The sequence below is a fragment of the Schistocerca cancellata genome, chromosome 1 (assembly GCF_023864275.1).
Source record: "Schistocerca cancellata isolate TAMUIC-IGC-003103 chromosome 1, iqSchCanc2.1, whole genome shotgun sequence".
NCBI classification, from domain to species: Eukaryota; Metazoa; Arthropoda; class Insecta; order Orthoptera; family Acrididae; genus Schistocerca; species Schistocerca cancellata.
The window spans coordinates 848,153,771-848,173,548 of record NC_064626.1 but is presented as its reverse complement, the minus strand read 5'-3'; the positions used below and the strand labels follow the sequence as shown (position 1 = coordinate 848,173,548).

The window sequence follows — 19,778 nt, the reverse complement described above, 5'->3', positions numbered from 1 at the left end:
TTTAGGTTTTTTAAATCAGTTCAGGTGGTTTCTTCAGACAGGACACAGCTGACCACCTCTCCTCTCCTCAAACATGTGTATATACTCTTGTGTCTGTATGTGTGACGTATTTTTCCCCCTGCATTAAGTTCGCAAGTCCTACAACATTTGAAAATGATCCTTGGTTGAATAAACTATTAATACTAAGATCAAACTTATGCAGAACATACACATTTATCAGAAACAATGTGATTACACTAAAATGATCTGGTTTAAAGAATGATGAACACCTGAAGCCCAAAGAAACATCCGTGTAGGCAAAATTATTGAATTTTTACGCTTCAAACATTTAAAAACAATTCAAATTTAATAGGAGAAAAAAATATAGATTGTAGAAATTGCCCATGTAGTCTGGATGGAACGACTGTTATGCACTGGCAAATTATGAATGTCTGTCTGACCTTTATAAAAGGAAGGAGGTTCTCTACAGTCCACTTTCCTGGCACAGGATGATTTAAAGACAACAATTACAAAAAATACTTTATTTCATGAGACCAGTATAGACATAAAAGCAGCTATTTGTCACTGCAGAATAAATTTAACCCATACTTTAGAAGGATAAACATTTTTGCATAATTATTATTCATACAACTCTGCAGTAAGTTATATAACAATTATTAACTACAGGGATAGACGGCAAGAACTTCTTAAGAGCATAATCTTTCTTTTTTTCCTCCAGAGATCATTACATGTAATACCACACACACACACACACACACACACACACACACACACACACACACACACACACACACACACGAGTAACCCTGCAGCCAGTATCAAATGACTCCAAACAGTTTTCTTTTAATATAAAATAGACCAATAAAACATGGTTAATTACTAATTAGGAAATGCCATTTTGACATAATAATTTTATGAACAGCTGAAAGTTTTAGCAAGAGTCTTATGCAACAAATCAATGGAAACATGATATCCTACACAAAGTCAGCTATATGAAACAGTATCATAACAAATGAGAAATAACAGGAAAATAATTACATATTACTATAAAACTGTCTCCTTGAGAGTTTTAAGATTTTTCAAAATGCTAACTACTTTCGTGATTTAGAAAAGCACTTTTACATATGATGTTAAAAATTGGGAACTACAAAGCTCGATGTGACTGCATCAGCAGTTAACCTGTGGACTGACGAAATAAACTTCAAATAAAATTTAATTGATATAATTTTACCCACTGTGGCTGGCTGACAGCTGTGTTGGAAACACTCAACTTTTTCTTGACATTTAAATGAATAAATTCCAGGTACACATATTCACATTTCATCACTGGTCTTCACTTTAAGTTGTAACAATTAATTTCAGACTTTTACTTCTCTGCAGTTTCACAGTTCAGTAATGTCACTGAACACTAACTTGTTTCTAAACATTAACAACTAACACACGCATGCCATTTATCACAGGGTGTACAAAAGACATAGCTTTGGTGTAAAGTCTATCAGAACATTATACAAAAATATATATGAAAACAAATAAATATACATAAATATGAAATAAATTTGAAATTAATTTCAGTGTCAGTATCAATTGATTGCACCGGTTTCGTGTGCATCAGCTGGCTGATTAGAAACAAGAGGATCTTCTAAGTCAGCATTTGATGACTGTCTCCTACAGATCATGGCTTTAATTTTGTTAAATGCTTGAGGAACAAGTATGTTGTTGTAAAGACACATCCCCAGAAGAAGAATAATGAAACCAATTACTTGCAGGTAGTGGAATGGTTGCCACCGAAAAGATACTGAACCAATCCAGATAACAAGTGTTCTAACACTATCCAAAATCATTCTTGTAGTTGCAGATATTTCTTTAGTTGTGCTGATGCCAGCAAAGTTGAAAAATGCAATGCTCACAACTGTGCCTAACAGAGCAACAAGTATAAGATTGTTATCAGCCATCTGTGCAAATGCATCTGGTACATCTTCTAAACTAGAACTAGCATTGTCACTAAACGGCGGTGGCACGTGAATGTAATAAAATGGAATCTGAAGCAAGCCCATTATCACCAAACCGAAGACTCCTTCCCAGCCAACTGCTTGCATAGGTGGTATATCAAGTCCAGAAACAAACTTTTCTTCCAAAACCATTTGTGTTGCTGCTATAATCTGGGCACCAATAATCAAAACGTCACCTAATATGACATTTGTTGTACCACCTGTGCTACCTGACGAGTCGCTGCCAAGGTCTGACAAACTTACAACCACCAAACCAAGAATAACAAATAGTATTCCAATCCACTCACGGATGGTCAATATGCGATGTAGGAATATGCGGGAGAATATCCCAACGAATACTATCACTGCACCACGTAGCATCTGAAAGGATGATGCATTCGTAAGATTGAGTCCGATGTACATCACTGACGTTGCTACCATATCACATAATGCTGGTGGAAGAAGAACAAATGGATTATAATCCCTTCGACCTCTCAAAATTGACGGTTCTTCGACGTTTTCAGTTCTTGAATAATAAATGCAAGAAATAATTTCAAAGGCTAATAAACATAACATTTCACCAAGGAACATGGCACATGACTGCACGAATGGATGATCGAATTTTCTTTCCACGCCGTCAGAGCCCTTCGCTGTCATACGATCAGCCCACTTTGTTGTCAGTGTGTTGATGGATCCGGTGACTACCAGAACGACGGCAAGCACAATTTGATATTTTGTCCAGGCCATTGTAATTCGTTCAGAGTTTAATTCACAATGATTCCGCTAGTGCTTCACTATGTCTGTCCCATCCACTGACATCACAGTCACAAGACAATAGTATTACTCATTCACTCACAATGAGCACTGTACTTCTTTATCATGTAACGGGAATCGACCGTAACATAAACACAGATAAAGCGTAGCGTCTTCAGATCAGCTGTAACAGTGGCACCAACTGGACATTGTAATCTCATGACTTTGGCGTGAAAATAAAAACGCTTCGCCCTTTTATTCAGCTGTAGATATTGGATTAAGTTGAAATCGTGTTTGAATGAAAAAGAAAAGCGCCGAAATCTTTCATATCCTGAGTCGCACCACGTAGAAAGCGGTTGACATGAATCATATCGATTCGCGTTGGCGAATATATAATGAACGCCTCCTCATATATTCCAGTCAACAAAGAAAAATTACGGGAAAATCCGTGTAGTCACAAATTCGTGTACATTAGTACACCTGTAGTACCTATAAAAACCGTGAACAATGGGGTGTGAGCGTCTGGGAGTATAGGGAGTGGTGGTGGAGGTGAGGGAGGGGAGCGTTTAAAGGTCATTGTTTTATGTATTTCTTGAATAACCCGACAACTACGGCCACTAGCAAAAGTGTTTCTTAATACAAAATTATACTACATTAAATTTCTTACAAAAAATGTCCTATTCATTATTAATGGGTTTCACATTGAATGTAAAAATGACAGATTATTAAAAAATATTGTTTTCACTGTATAAAATTAATGTTTATCTTTAAATGAAGTGGATTAAGAACAAACATTATACGTTTGACACATGCTCAATCACAGTAGAGCAGCATTAAGAAATAACCAGCACTCTTGTCGTGTACCAGGGTGGTGGGGGGACGTAGAAGCTAGGTGGAATGTAAGCCGCCGGACTCGCGACTCTCCACAGCGTCACTCAAATAACGCACATGGTCAGAATCAGTACAAATCTCTGCTAACTGTTCAAGACCGCTGGAATGGAAATTGATTATTAGACATCCCATACGGCAGCTTGTGCACATTCTTCTGGGAAACATGACTTCACCCCCCACCGAGTGCTACCTGATTTTCAATATACAGATGGACTATTCCTCCCTACCACGTCCTTCCCAGTTCTTTTATGTGAATAGACAAAATAACTTTACTTAGAACGAGCATATGGTGAAGTTATTTTCGGTTTATTAAAATGAGTATCAGTATTTGTTTGCAGTTGTAAAGTGAGCTTTTATGTATAAAACGTCCCTACAAACAATGGCTGAGAAGTGTTTAATTTGTGTGTGATGTTGTCAGTGACAACACTGTGATAGTGGGAAAGAGAATGGCCTGGTAAATGTGAAACTTTGCTGCTGCCTGTTGTTGATAGTATATTGGACAGTTCTGTAATTGTGTTGTAATCACTTGGTGATGAATTAATGAATGATCAGAAAGTTACTGCACATCTCCCACCATTAATTGTGTTACTGCAGACGGCATAAATCTACATCTGTCTGCATCTAAATCTGTATTCAGCAAACCACCGTGAAGAGGGTATGCGAGAGGCGGATTTACATATACACTATGTGATAAAAAGTATCCGGACACCCCCAAAACATAGTTTTTCATATTAGGTACATTGTGCTGTCACTTACTGCCAGATACTCCATAACAGCCAACACGGTAGTCATTAGACATCATGAGAGAGAAGAATAGAAATAACCTAATTAGTGATGATCCCACAGAATGGTGTGTCTGTGAATCAACAATCGACATTCTCTTACAACATGGCATTAATCAAAATTGTAATGGTGATTTTTCTAATTCAAGTAGGTCAACAGGTGATAAAAATAGATACCTGAACAAAAATGTATTTTATCGTAATCTTTAAAATGGTGAATCAACTTTGCATGATTTTCTAGTATACTCCTGTGGCACCGACGCTGTTTTTGTGCACCATGTAAATTATGCAAAGGTAAGGCCACGATTGCTACTAATGGTATTGCAGATTGGAAAAAATATTTCTAATATTTTATCTCATCGTGAGAATTCACTTGAACACAAAAATTCTTTGTTATCATTCTTAAGAAGAAAAAAGTTACTTGGAACAATAGATAACCATTTCGAGTCATACGTTGAGACAGAAAAAATGTACTGGCGCAGTATGTTGAAAAGGATGTTTGCAACAGTGAAGAAGCTAAAAAGTCATGGACTTCCTCCAAGTGGACACGTTGAAAGATTCCATTCATTACATAATGGTCAATTTATGATGTCTCTAGAACTTATAGCCGAAACTGATCCTTTTCTCGCAGAGTACATTGACCGATATGGAAATCCAGGGCAGGGACATACAAGTTATCTTTCAACAATCTGTGAAAAAATAATAGAGCTTCTTTTGAACGAAGAAAAAGAATTATCATAAGTGAAATAAAACAGGCCAAATATTTCTCTATAATAGTACATGCTGCGGCGGACATTGCACATATTATCAATTATCTTTCATATTAAGATATGTGAATAAGAATGGTGAACCTGTTGAACGTTTCCTTCTGTTTTTACCAAACCCGGTACACAAGTCCGAAAACTTAGCTGCCCTGTCTGCAAATTCCATTGATATTACAGACTGTAGAGGCCAGTCATATGACAACACGAGCAACTGTCGAGAACCTACACTGGTTCGCAGGCATGCATTATGTGCCTTGTGCAGCACATTCTTTGAATTTAGTCGGCACTAGTGTTGCAAGCTGTTGTCGGGAAGCATGTTCATTTTTCAATGTAGTGCGAAACCTTTACAATTTTTCTCTGCTTCTAGTGTGTAAGTCCACATGAAAACTGGGAGGGAGTTATCAATGCTCTCACACATATTGCCAATAATACGTTTGAAAAATCAATTGTGCGAAATGAGGCTTGAGCTTTATTGTATCAACTCAACAGACCAGAAACTGTATTCATGATGACAGTTTGGAAGGAAATACTCCAGAAATTTAATAGTGTAAATCTGATATTGCAAAGTGTAAATACTGATACTAAAATAGTGCATGAATTATGACTCACTTGTAGGATTTACTGCATCTATTCGTGGCATGTTCGACTATTATGAAAATAAATCCATGGAGATTGTGACTGATATAGACTATGAATGCATGTATAAAAGATCACAGAAACGCATACTTCATGATGACGAAGAAGCGGACTCTGAAGAAGTTTTTCTGACTGGAAGGGAAAAATCGAGAGTCGAGACATTTGTCCTAATACTTGATAACTTGTACGACGAATTAGTGAGGAGGAAGGAAAGCTATAGAACACTGTTGGACGCCTTCACGGTTTTCAGTAAATTTAAGAACAGTAACCTGACGATATGGCTGAATGTGCAGCAAACTCAAAGTGTTATATGACACAGACTTCCTTCCCTAGTGAAAGTGTACATTTTGCGGTACTTTTGAAATCTACTGAGATTAGTGACATACCAGTCGAAATGAGTAAATTTTTACGAAAAGAGGGGTTACAGTCCGTGTTTCAGAATGTTGACATTACTCTTAGAATATTTCTATGTATGGCACTTACAAATTGTTCAGCAGAACGCACGTTTTCGGCTCTTAAAAGACTGATATCGTACCTACGTTCTACGTTGTCTGAGGAGAGATTGAACGCCTTAGCCTTTTTCCTAACTGATAACCATCTGGACTATGAAGATATGATCAACACATTTTCTGCCGTCTATGCCATATACAAACTTTGCTGACTGGTGATTTTGTTTATTTATTCATATTAGTTTTTAAAATTTAAGATTATAATGTAATTTTTATTATAACTTAGAGCACATTATTGGATTTACAAACTACGTATTGCACGTTAACGCGGGACTAAACCTCGTTTACCTACAGACGTGACCGAAGGCACCCGACAATACTGAACAATACCCGAATGACTCAGGCCGCTCTTCGCTGTACAGGCTGCTGAAATGTACAGTTATCGTGGAAATATATGTTATGAGAACGTACGCGTAGATGAAAAAGTGTTAATAAATAACGTAGTTCAGTTCTGTCTATAAATACATACAAGCTCTGCTACCACCATTAGAAAGATCTGTGGTGAGAGCAGTAGCTGAAGTGCAAAACTGTTCAGCTCTTACATGGATTAAAGGTATTGTGTATATTTATTATGCAGCATCTAGCTACACAGACCCTAGTGCTTTACACAACTATTAGATTATAAAACAAATTTGATTTTTCCACAGTAGTCTGTAAAATTATGTAACAGCAAATACACTTCTGTGTTTTTTTTCGTCTCTATTTCGTTATTAGTTTGTGCACAAAAATCTCTATTTCATTATCATTTCTTACGCTTTCCTATAGATTCACGTATTAATACCGAACGTGTTTGTTTTATCTACTACACATTCAAGTTATTAGATCGTAAAACGACAGTTTAATTTTAATTTTGAACGCATGTATGAGACGTTCGCTTCAATTTTTAGATCGTAACACAACTTTTTTATTTTCATTTTCAACGGTTTCGTGTAAAAGAACACATTAAAAGTAAATGTATAACAAAAATCCATTGTCTCCTACACGCTCTGCTGAAGCTTTAGACCATAAAAGAAAAGTTATTTTCCTTGTGTTCATGTCTGTTGTCTTTCGGCAGAAGTCCGCCCCCGTTACCTGAGCAAAAGTGAGGTAATTGTGGTATTATTTTGTGAATAGAAAATTTCCAACGAACTCCAGACTACATTCCATTCATCTGGCTGATTCCCTTTTCTGTATCATTTGCAACCTGATTCACACAGATGAACATCAATTTGTCTGTGGAAATGCAAACAACATATGGTTGTCAATCAGAAAAAAATTAGCAACTATGCAGAGAAAACCGCCGCATTTGATAACGCCAACGTGCCTTTTATACCCAGAAGAAGAACTATACCCCGCCTCGAAGAACAATGCCGTCAACTGGTTGAAGGGACACGCGGTATTCTACCTACTGTCCAGTAAAGAAAGGAGCGCAGGACATCTCTGACCAGCATCACAAGCTACTTCGCATCAACAATTACTATGATACATACGCCAACTTCCTCAGAAGAACCGTCATGTGAACTCCAGTTTTCGATGATGCGATTCAGAACATGGAGAATCGAGAGACAATCCGATCTTTGTAAAACACATACGATCAAATGACGGACATCACATTCTGGTCTAGACTTGGGTTTCTTCTAAAATGTCAAGGAATGTGTAATTAATTTTAGTTTGTTTTATTACTTTTAAAAACCAGTTGAAAATTATGTACTACTGTAGAATGTTATGAGCAATAAACTTAACATCTTTCTAAAAAAAAAAAATAACAATGCGACGGAATGCCATGCCAAGGGGCCCGGGTTTGATTCCCGGCTGGGGTAGGAGATTTTCTCCACTCGGAGACCGGGTGTTGTGTTATCCTCATCATCATTTCATCCCAATCTCCAACGCGCAAGTTTCAATGTCGCGTCGAATACAGTAAGTACTTGCCCTCGGCGGCCGAACTTCCCTACTGGGGGACTCCATGCCAACAATGCCGTATGCTCGTTTCCATTTCGACGGAAGAATGTGTTAACACAATGCAATTTTAAGTTTGGTTTATCCACTGCCGTACACCAAGTACTGTTAGGAACCATATTATATTTTGATTGAGGTTGACTAGATGGCTGACACATCCTTCAGAACAACGAATAGCAGAGTACGGAAACAGCTCACCGTGCTGACACCCAAAACGGCAATTGTGAAGTGATCAGGTAATATTTATTATTTAAAACATGTTTTTTTGGGGGGGCGCATATAATATGGTGTGCCTAGGGGCACAAAATTTTTAAATCCGCCAGTGGGTACATCCTATTTTACCAGTTGTTAGGATTTCTTCCAGTTCTGTTCACAAATGGAGTGCAAGAAGAATTATGGTTTCGAATGCCTCTGAATGCATGCAGTAATTATTCTAATCTCATTCTAATGATCCCTATGTGAGCAGACTGTAGGGAGGTTGTAGTGCATTCCTAAAGTCATCATTTAAAGCCAGTTCTTGAAACTTTTTTAGTAAACTTTCTCAGGATAGTTTATGTCTATCTTTAAGAATCTGCCAGTTCAGTTCCTTCAGTATCTCTGTGACACTTTCCCATGGATCAAACAAACCTGTGACATTAGTGTTGCCCTTCTTTGGATACATTCAATATCCCCTGCTAGTCCTACATGGTACAGGTCCGACACACTTGAGCAATATTGTAGAATCGATCAGATGAGTGATTTGTAAACAATCTCCTTAGTAAACTGATTGCAATTTCCCTGTATTCTACCAAGACACTGAAGTCTGCCACCTGCATTAGCCACAACTGAACCTATGTGATCATTCCATTTCATATCCCTACAAAATGTTACACCCAGGTATTTGTATGAGGTGGCTGACTCCAACAATGACTCATTGATATTGTAGTCTTAGGATACTATGCATTCTCGTTTTGTGAAGTGCACAATTTTACATTTTTGAACGTTTAAAGCAAGTTGCCAGTCTCCGCACTTCTTCAAAATGAATGAGTATTTGTGTAGCTTCTTTCAGATAGTAATTCATTATAGATAACTGCATCATCTGCAAAAAGTCCGAGGTTACTATTAATATTGTCTGCTACATGTCTGATAAACAATGTGAATAGGAAGGGTTCCAACACACCTCCCTGGAGCTCACCTGGAGTTACCTCTAAGTATTGGGGCAACCTGCGTATGGGGCCACTCTGCATTGTTGCTAGATGTATCCAAGATGGCTGCTAAGTCGTCATCCAAGATGGCGGCGTGTAGACTTGGCAACTGTGCATGACGTCATCTAAGATGACGGCGATGACGTCATTCAAGATGGTAGAATTCGGCGGGAAGTTTGAATTTTTGTGGGGAAGTGCCATGCCCCCTACCCCAGAAATATGGTGGGAAGTTCAAATTCCAGCAGGATAATGCACCACAACCCACTTATCTCTATTAAGTAAAGAAAATCTCGGGAAGATAGGTCACTTGGGCTACCTCCACTAACCTAAGTCACCCGACCGGCACTTCCTCCTATAAACTGGCGCCAAGTTTGGGTTTTGGCAGTAAACGAAGGTTACTTGGGCTTTCGCTGCTAATCTAAGAAAATGGCGTGAAAGAAAGGACACTTGCACTAACCTCAGTCGCCCGACCGCCGTCTCCTCCTAAGGATTCCTGGGATAAGGACTTGGAGATAATTTTTTATTTAAAAAATTTCATGCAGGTGTGTTCGCCAGGAGGGTCCGATTCCAACTGACTTAGTACACATCGCCACCACCAGAGGGCGCCCTCATCTGTGACATAATCCATGATGGTGACATCCAGTGTGTTCACCATGAGATCCGGACTCCAACTGACTTATTATATATTGCCACCGCCAGAGGGCGCTACCGTGACGCCAGGTGATGATGCAAGTTCCGTGATCCAAGATGGCTGCATACATTTTGTTCGCCACGTGGCCCAGTACTTATCGCCACCGCCAGAGGGTGCTACCAAGACGTCAGGTGATGACGCAAGTACCGTAATCCAAGATGGCTGTATACATTTTGTTCGCTATGTGGCCTAGGATACATCCACTGCACGATCCCATTACATAATTGAGTATTGTCCCTCACAGTTCTTGAAACACACATCACCCTGTAGTCAAGCCCTTAGTGAGAGAGATGCTCCAATGCTTTCTCTCACAAACGTTTATAACGGGGTGTGAGGTGCATGTATAGCCCGTGAGCACGCGAGTCCTGACGTAATAACCTCTAGCCCACACATTCATACTAGCACCACAGATAGTCTTCTGGAAATATGCTAGTGAATATAACTGAACATATGTGGCACATCGCGCATCTAACATATGAATTACGTAAGTACTTAATTCCAATCTAATTTTAATGATAGTCTGTAACTGAATGTACCATTTCGATATTCAATGATCAAATGAGAAGTTCGAGATTTTCCCACGTCATTCATTCATGACATAGAACCCCCCCCCCCCCCGCCACCCCCAGAATGCTGCATTCCTGTTGGCTACTGCATTAGTAGCATGATTCGACGTCATAGAACCTATATAAATCAAACTACAACCCAATTCGCCCTGACTCTGCTTCTGTACTTGGTTCAGTGCATTCAACCTTACGGTATTTTCAGTTGCATCATGAAGCAATCAGGCTTCACCAGCAGCAGCGATAGTATCAAAAGCAGTAAGCACTCCCAAGTAGATGAAGATCAATTACCTGATAAGTACATTTTCAGTGTTCAAATATCCGTTTAAGCCACAGACCATAGACTGCTGCATCCTTTAGCTGATTGTATGCTTGTCATATCTGTTTTGGACCGCACTCTATAAAGAATGCTGTGCCCTTTAATGGATTCTGCATCTGTGTGTTCAATGTCTCTGTGTTCATTGTATCTATAGTATATCCGTTTTTGGATCGCATTCTACCCAGATTGCTGCATCCTTTAACAGATTGTGTGTGTGTGTGTTAAAGGTCTATTTGTTCAATGTCTCTATGTTACATCTGTTCTTGGACCACATTCTACCCGGACAGCTGAGTCCTTAAACAGTTTTTGTGTGTGCTATATATGTTTTTTTTTGGACCAAAGACTGCTGCACCCTTTAACTGATTTTGTGTGTGTGTGTGTGTGTGTGTGTGTGTGTGTGTGCGTGTGCTACAGAAATTTTTTTACATACTGGATATTATACTCAGTCTTTTCCATTTTTCTAGAATTCATCCCACGGATATTAGCAGACCGAGACCAACAGCTAGAGGTCGATAGGACTGAAACACAGTGCGAATGTAAGTAAATTTGAAAAAAATGTAGTTCTTACATAAAATAATTTCCTATAATATAATAGTCGTTTTCAAAGTGTCTAGATTGAGCTTTCTTACACATATTCTTTTCTTTTCTTTCTAGATGATTCCACGCATAGGAAGGGGTATGCCGAGGATGGTGTGCAAGGTGGGGGTGAAATCCCTCACTGGGTCCATGAGATGGCAGTCGCTGCAGAACAACAACAACAAGAACCTGAAAGGCGCGATATTATGCCCCTTTTAGAGGAGGAGGTGAATATTCCTGAGTGGGTGGGAGACCTCAGTGAATGTACCAATGAGTTGCTCAAGCCATGGAGCCAGAGTGGAGAAGGTGAATATTTTTGAACTTTATCATTACAGCAAATAATTACCATTATTTAGCCTTATTATTTAGTACCCTTTTAAATGTAGATCATTAAAGTTATTTTTTTAATTTATGTTACAGCTATATCACACAACGTGCGCCGTATACCTAGAGCGGTGGTTGTGGGGCCGGGGATCGGGAGCACAACACCACAGAGGCATGCTGGGCTGTGTGTAGCCCCAATCAGAGCTGTGCGAGAGGCAGCAGCAGCAGCAGCCGCAGTGCTACCCCCACACCACCGCACACCCTCCGGTGCTCATGGGCAACGCAGCTGGTGGAAGAAGAACAACAGATGCATTGGTCTTCCACCCCACCGGTCGGTAATGGGAACATCACACCCTGGGCTCACCTCTGCCGCCAACGAAAGGTGCGTGTAGCCATCTGTATACCCCTCCCTACAGATGACGTACCATCTTCGACTGGCTGGACACCTAGCTGTAGTAGTAATAGTAATAGTGATTATCCTGTGGCTAGTGGTAGTGCTCTCCCCCACTAATATTGATAGTGAAGTGCATCAGAATAATGGCATAATGAGACTCGTAAAACACTCAGCAGTTGCTAGGGCTTTTGAGGGGCGCATCTCTTTCATGAGGATTGAGAATCTGGGAGGGAGGCACCGCAACCCTGTCGAGTTTTTAGAGGTGTGCCTCCCTGTCTTGGAGACCGAGCTCCTCAAAGTCCTAGACGATCCGAGATTTAACGCCATTAAGTGCAGTGCAGTGCTATGCTGCTAGTTGAATCACCCCCCTAAACATCCAGGTGATGCAGAGACTACGATTCTGCACTATATATGGGGTGATAATGGCGTTATTTCTCGGAGCACATCCATTGCTGAGTGGTATCGAGAATCCCCTTTGACAGCCATTATGGCCCGATTTTCCGAGATGGAAGTACGCGGGTCAACTAAAGCGCTCAGCTGTATACCACACCTCAACATCCATATACATTTCTGTGATCCAGTAAATGGAGGGTCCAGTTATATTAAACTCCCTGAGGATAATAAGAAGAAGCAAGCATGCATTAATGTTGAAAATAGAAAAGATTAGGCTTGTTTTGCATGGTCAATCTTGGCTTGCAAGAGAAAGTATGATCGAAGGGATCATTCTGAGCGTCCAAGCAGTTACAAAGTCAGTGATTTAAGACATATTATAACTTTGATGGTACAGAGTTCCCATAAAGATCCAGGACATACATGTTTGAGGTGCAGAATACCGAAATATTGGTTCACGTTTATGGCCTGGAGAAGAAGAATGATGACAAGTCAGATGAGCAGACAAGTACACCGTAGTCAGCCCCCTCCATTTCTCAAAATTTGCAGGTGAGTGAGAGCTGTATGTAGACATGCTGCTCTTCTCTGAAGGTGATAATTATCACTATGTCGGGATCAAAGACATGTCCTGACTCCTTTCCTCCAAAATAAATAAACATGGTCATAAACAAGATACTTGTTTAAGGTGTCTTAATTATTTTTCATCTGAAGAGTTACCAGTGATGCATCTATTAGATTGTGCATCCAAGGACCCGGTACATATGATTATGCCCACAGAGGAAAATACCTTCATTAAATTTCAAAATGCTCACCACCAGCAGCGATGTCCTTTTGCAGTATACGCCACGTTTGAATGCCTACTGGCTCCTATTACTCGTTGTGAAGCATACCCTTAGTGTCACATACAAACTTCACACAAAAGCACATACCTTAAGCGGCAGAGTTCTAAGTTGTATGTGGATATGATTCTAAACTTAACCGATAACAGTCTTATGCAGGGGACAATCCTGCGGTTTGGCTCCTCAATGAGCTTGACAAACTGTCATTGGAAGTTGATAAGCTCTACAGCACCAACATTCCCGTGACCAAATCAATGGAAGATGATGAATTTTATGAAAACGCAGTTAACTGTCATATTTTTGGCTCGCCTTAGATAGAAAAGTGGAAACTCCACGTAGGGACCACTATCATCTTATGGTTAAGTTCTGCGGTGCAGCTCACACGCATGCAATTCGAAGTGTACGTTACCTAGACACATACCAGTCTTTTTTCATAATATGAATGGGTATGACGCTCATTCTCTCGTTGAGCACTTGGCTAATTTTGGTATGAAGAATGATCAGGTTAGTGTCCTCCCTGAAAGTGTTGAGAAGTATATTTCTTTCTCAAAACGAATGACGCCAAAAATTACGCTCTGCTTTCTTCATTCTTTAGGCTTTATGCAGTCTTCACTCCAGAAACTCGTTGAAACTTTACCTCAGAATGATATGCATATCACTAGATCTTCATTTCCCGATGAGGAAAAGTTCCAATTTGCGACTAGGAAAGGAGTTTTCCCATATGAGTATGTCGATATTATGGCAAAACTCAATGAAACCAGGCTTCCTGACATATCTACATTTACCAGTACTCTCACAGGCGATGCCATAACTACAGAAGATTTTGAGCATGCCATGAATGGCTAGTGGAAATTCAACATCCCCAATTTGGGAGAATATGGAAGACTATACATGGACACAGATGTGCATTCCAGAGTGTATGTATGACCACGTACTGTCTGGACCCTGCCTTTTATTACACGGCACCTGGGTTGTCCTGGGACACCATGCTCAAAAAAAATGGGGTGCAGCATCAAACTTTTGACTGATGCTGCAATGCTTCTATTTTTGAGCAAGGGATCCGTGGGGGACTTTGTCAATGCATTCACAGGCATGCCAAGGGAAATAATCTTTGGATGAGTGTCGGGTTTAACACATCCCTTGATTCGAGTTACATTATGTACTTAGATGTGAACAACTTATATGGGCACACCATGATGCAGCCACTGCCAGTTGATGGGTATTGATGGAAGCCCAAAAACGAATTGAAGGGATTAGGTGGACAGGTAATGGGTCTTGCGGCCGATTCTGATGTAGGGTATGTGCTTGAGGCAGACATCACATATCCTAATAATCTGCATGGATAGACAAGCGACATGCTGTTATGCCCAGCGCAACAAATTCCAGGAGAAAGCACCATCCCTAAACTGTTAGCTACTGTTGGAGACAAGCAGAGATATATTAGTCATTATTGTAACCTCCAGCAGTGTCTCAGATTAGGAATGAAACTTGTTAGAATCACCCGGGCTATCTCCTTCAAGCAATCCCCCTGGTTGAAGGAGTATATTGAACTAAATACCGAAAAGAGGGCGGTCGCGAGTAATGATTTTGAGAAAGATTTTTATAAATTAATGAACAATTCCATTTTTGGGTAAACTATGCAGAATGTAAAAAATGAACGCGATGTTTTGATTATAACCGAATGGTAAGGGCATTATGGCGTGAGAAAGTGTATCACCAGGCCAAATTTTAAGTGTGCCACCATCTTCAGTGAAAACTTTGTTACTTTGGAGACGTCGAAGATTGCAGTAGAGTTTATGAAGCCTATTTATTTGGGGATGTGCATACTGGATATCTCCTAATTCTACATGTACTGCTTTCACTAAGAGTTTGCGAAACCTCATTTTGTAGAACCAGAGTTGCTTTATTTGGATACAGACACCTTTATCTACTGGATCAAGAACTGTGATACATATGAAGTAATTAGGTGCAACGGTAAAGAATTCGATACTTCTTCATATGAGGCCAATAATCCTTACGGTATTGTTCCTAACAACAAGAGGGTTATCAGTCTGATGAAAGACGAGGCGAATTGTTTACCAATTGTGGAGTTTGTGGGATTGAGGTCCAAAATGTACGTGTTTCGTACAATAGACGGGGGCACCCAGAGGCGGGCAAAGGGTGTTAGACGTACTGCATCTTGAGCTCTTACAGTTGAAGACTGTTTGCAGTGCCTGTATGGTCGCAGCATTCAAGGCGCTCCTCCACACATAGTTCAGCACACCAGGATTCGATCGCTAGGTCATGAGGTGTACACTGTGATGCAATCTAAAGTTAGATTGTCTCCTCATGACGATAAAAGAGTCATTTGTGAGGATGAGCTGGAAACCCTCCCATACTCACACTATTTACTTGAAGCGAAAGTAGCGGTGGGGGACTTGATAGTTAGAGAGAGAGAATGAGCGTGTGATTGGTGTGATGGGGGGTTTATGCATCGAATAGTATGGCTCTTTTATCATAGTGTAAATAATGTATGAGTGGGTTGTCTGGTGTGTATCAGTCTGCATGCTTCTGTGTATGTCTGAGTGTGAGTATGGGTGTGAGAGCCTTTGTGTAGGAAATAAGTGTATGTCTGTGTAAATATATATATTCATTAGTACAAATTAATTTGCCAAGGAAAAAATTATAAAAACAAAAAAAATTAAAAACTCATGAAACTGTCAACAAAAAAAGTCTCTATGTAAATATTTTTCATCATTATTAGTAGCTAATAAGCCAAGAAAAAGGAAAAAACCAAGTTTTCGCACTTCATATGTGCATGTGTGTGAGTGATTATAGATTAGATTTTAGTTTGTAAGTTTCACTTGCCACTAGCCATCCAGTCAGAGCTAGTTTTAAGTATGGGAGTTCCACCCACTTAAGTTCTCTATATATATGTTCAGTTGCTCCTGGTAGTGGAAAATGTTTAGAGCCACCCACTTCAGAAATATATGTTCACTTGCTTGTGGTAGTGGAAAATGTTTAGAGCCACCCACTTCAAAGAAATATGTTCACCTTTACCTAAAATTCTTTTCTGTTTCGTATGGAACTTCACTAGTGATAGTATTTAGCCTGTAAGATAGTGTAATTAGTTTGTAGTAGTACCTCTGCATTAGTTGTAAACTGATATAATGTAAATCTGAATCATGTATCTGTAAACTGATATAATGTAAAACTGAATGACGTATCTGTAAATAGCAGAATGTTGATATTTCTAAAAAAAAAAAATTTCTAGATGTGAATCTCCTATCTATAAACTGATATAATGTAAATCTGATTCACATATCTGTAAACTTATATTTCACAAACAGTTTTCAATCTGAGTTTAATAATAAATTAACTTCTTTTTTTGTAAAAATGGAGAATGTTTTTATTTTAACCCTCAATCATCATTCTTTTGATTCAGCAACATCGACATTGCACAGCATATGTCTATAAGGTCTCCTGCTTTAAACACTATTTCAATGAGAGTTGTGAATTTATGATAGTGTATTTTATGTACAATGGGCGGTTATATCCGCAATGCACTGTGCAGGTCTATAAGGTCTGTTGCTTCAAACACTATTTCAACGAGGGTTGTGATTTTATCATAAATCTATTTCTGTACAATGGGCGGTTACATCCGCATTGCACTCGCAGCTACATGACGTACCACCTTGAGCACACATTTTCAGAGACTTCCATGCAGGTGAGAGGCGAGGAATGTGAAAACGCACCTAATAATAGCATAGGTAGCGCTATTCCCCCAGGTTAAAGTGCACAAAGGCTGTGGTAAGTGGCACAGACAGTTTCAGTGGAAAGCATGCATAGATGGAGGCGAGTATAGTATAACAGATAAACTTACTTGCGAGGGACGTAGGTGTCAATAGCCCATGTTTGTCTGCTCGCCGGCCGTAACACTGGGTACTCGAAAATCTCGCACGAGCGAAATGTCAGTGACAGAAATGTACCTGAATTCAAGACTTTTAAAAGCTTCAAATGCTTCTCGTCGGATACATTGATGTGAGGCATTTTCCATATTATCTTGCTGATTGTGATCATATTCTCCTCTTGAGCTCCTTGAATGTATGAGTTATTGTCCATGGCACTCCGCACCAGAAGGAGTTCTTGTTTAGTATTCATAATAATCTGTCTCATGTCCTCAAAGTATCCCATACGCATTATTAGAGGTATACATACAGTAAATCGCTTGTGCTCTTCAACTGTTCTATCCTCTGGATCGTCTATGAACCATCATGCATTTTCTAAACTATGCAAATCTGCTGATGATGCCGAGACGTATGTTTTAAGCGTTGATGTTATGCCAACATTACGTGTATGCTCGATCTCAGACCCATTGAGTTCATAGTGGTTCTCTTGGAACAGTAACGCTAAAGCATTATGTGTCGGCTTGGATCCCACTAGATCGCTGCCATCAGTTTTCCTGAAAGATCCCTCTAGATATATGAAACTCTTGCATGGAAGAGGGAGTGCATCTTGGTGTTGGATGACAATCCTGATTTCACTGCGTTTTGTTAAACGTGGTTGAAGCGTAAGGTTTATGAGAGAAGTATTCCTGATGTATAATTCTTTCGTCATACTTTACTAGACTGGTTATATTGAGTGATGACGTCATTGCACAGCTACAGACCAAGGGATTTAAGAAACTCATAGTTCACAGGTGTTATCACTTTGCTGTTCGGTAGCAAAGTGGCACGCTGTGGATTGCGTAATCGTACAATGATTTCCTCATCGCGGAAGTCAACAAGTTGATTATTCTGATCAACAATACGCAGCTCCAAATAGTCCAATGTCTGAGCTGTCACTGGAAGGTATATTGCATTGGAAGGGGTCTCAACAATCTTATACCCTATTGCAACTGAGGGGAAGAATCCGTAAATAGTGTGAATCAGACTATCGTTGAGATAGGAGTTCGTTACAATGTTACACTCGACACAGATTGTGCTGATGGGGAGTATGTCCACTGTCTGATCTGACTTGTAAAATTTACTTGGATCCTTCTTCAAAATCTGTCCTTCTGTGAAACCCAGCAGGCACCCTGTTGAACCTTTCTGGTTGAAGTCAATCGTTGCATTTACAGTCCTTACTTCAGATTTAAGAGTATTGATGTTTACACGTAGTTCAATACCTTATCCAGACTGTTTTAAGACTTTGTTTAAATCGTCGACACCGTATGCACCCGGTTCTATTTCCACAATATCTTTTTCACCATTAATATCCAGATGCAGTTTATTGTTAGTCTCGGTGATATGCGGGATGCTGTTGTACGTCCCCAGTCCAATCAATGCAATACTCTATTGACCAACGCTTAAATCAATTAGCGGGAAGTAATTTGCATGCAATACAGATGATCGTCCTTTTAACGTCAAAGTTTACGACGCTGCATCTAAACCTCAAATGAGGAATGAATGTTTAAACCTCCTCCTTAAATAGTGTGCTTCTTCTTTGTGAACGTCAAGAGAAACCTGATGCATAGATGTCCACAGAGGTGTGTATTTAAGTCCTGATAGCGTCGATGATTGTAGAGCACATATCTTCTGTGAGTGAAGAATTGTTGTAATTCTTCTGGCGGCTGCAGGTCACCAAATGAGTCGACATAGTAGACGGTATCCGCATCTTTCTTAACATATGACACCCAGTGGGTGGTGGGGCCTCCAGCAACATCTAAATTCATAATATTGCATTCACCAGTTTTCCACATAGTCTCCGGTAATGTATCCCGCATAAATACCACACGGAATCATGGTATCTTGATTCATCTCTAACAAACTTAAGAAGATCTGTATTTGTGATTGGTCGATTTGGTAGGACTGCTAATGGGCTTTTTTTATTCATGAATAGACCAAGCCCTTTCCTGTACCATTTCAAGTATAGTCCTTTTCCAATGGCTGCGGCTTCCATCTTGCGGTTACGTCGTCTCGCCTCTTCACTGACTGTGCTTGGGAGTTTTGCGCGTTCTTGACCGTTCGAGCAATAGCTGGAGCACCACTGGCGAGGGAACCTACCGCCGAGAGCGCGGAGAGGGCCGGGATGAGAAAAGGAATAAAACCACCGGATGTCTTGGATACTGGTAGAACTTGAAGTGCTTTAACCGATCCTCTTCTTCTTCTTCCCGCATCTTTCTGCTTCAGTACGCTTTTAGCTGCACACATCGCTGTGAGGATACAGTTCTTCAAACAACCCTTCTTGTTCTTGTTCTTGTTTAGTGCGCAACGTGCAGCA

General features: G+C 39.9%; 1 protein-coding gene across 1 annotated transcript; it reads right to left on the bottom strand.

Annotated features, from left to right (window-relative positions):
• Positions 1 to 753: 753 nt before the first annotated feature.
• Positions 754 to 3,087, bottom strand: LOC126188978 (solute carrier family 35 member F6). The gene has a single exon (XM_049930766.1). The coding sequence runs from the start codon at positions 2,733 to 2,735 to the stop codon at positions 1,581 to 1,583; it is 1,155 nt and encodes a 384-aa protein (XP_049786723.1). The 5' UTR covers positions 2,736 to 3,087; the 3' UTR covers positions 754 to 1,580.
• Between the last annotated feature and the right edge of the window lie 16,691 nt (positions 3,088 to 19,778).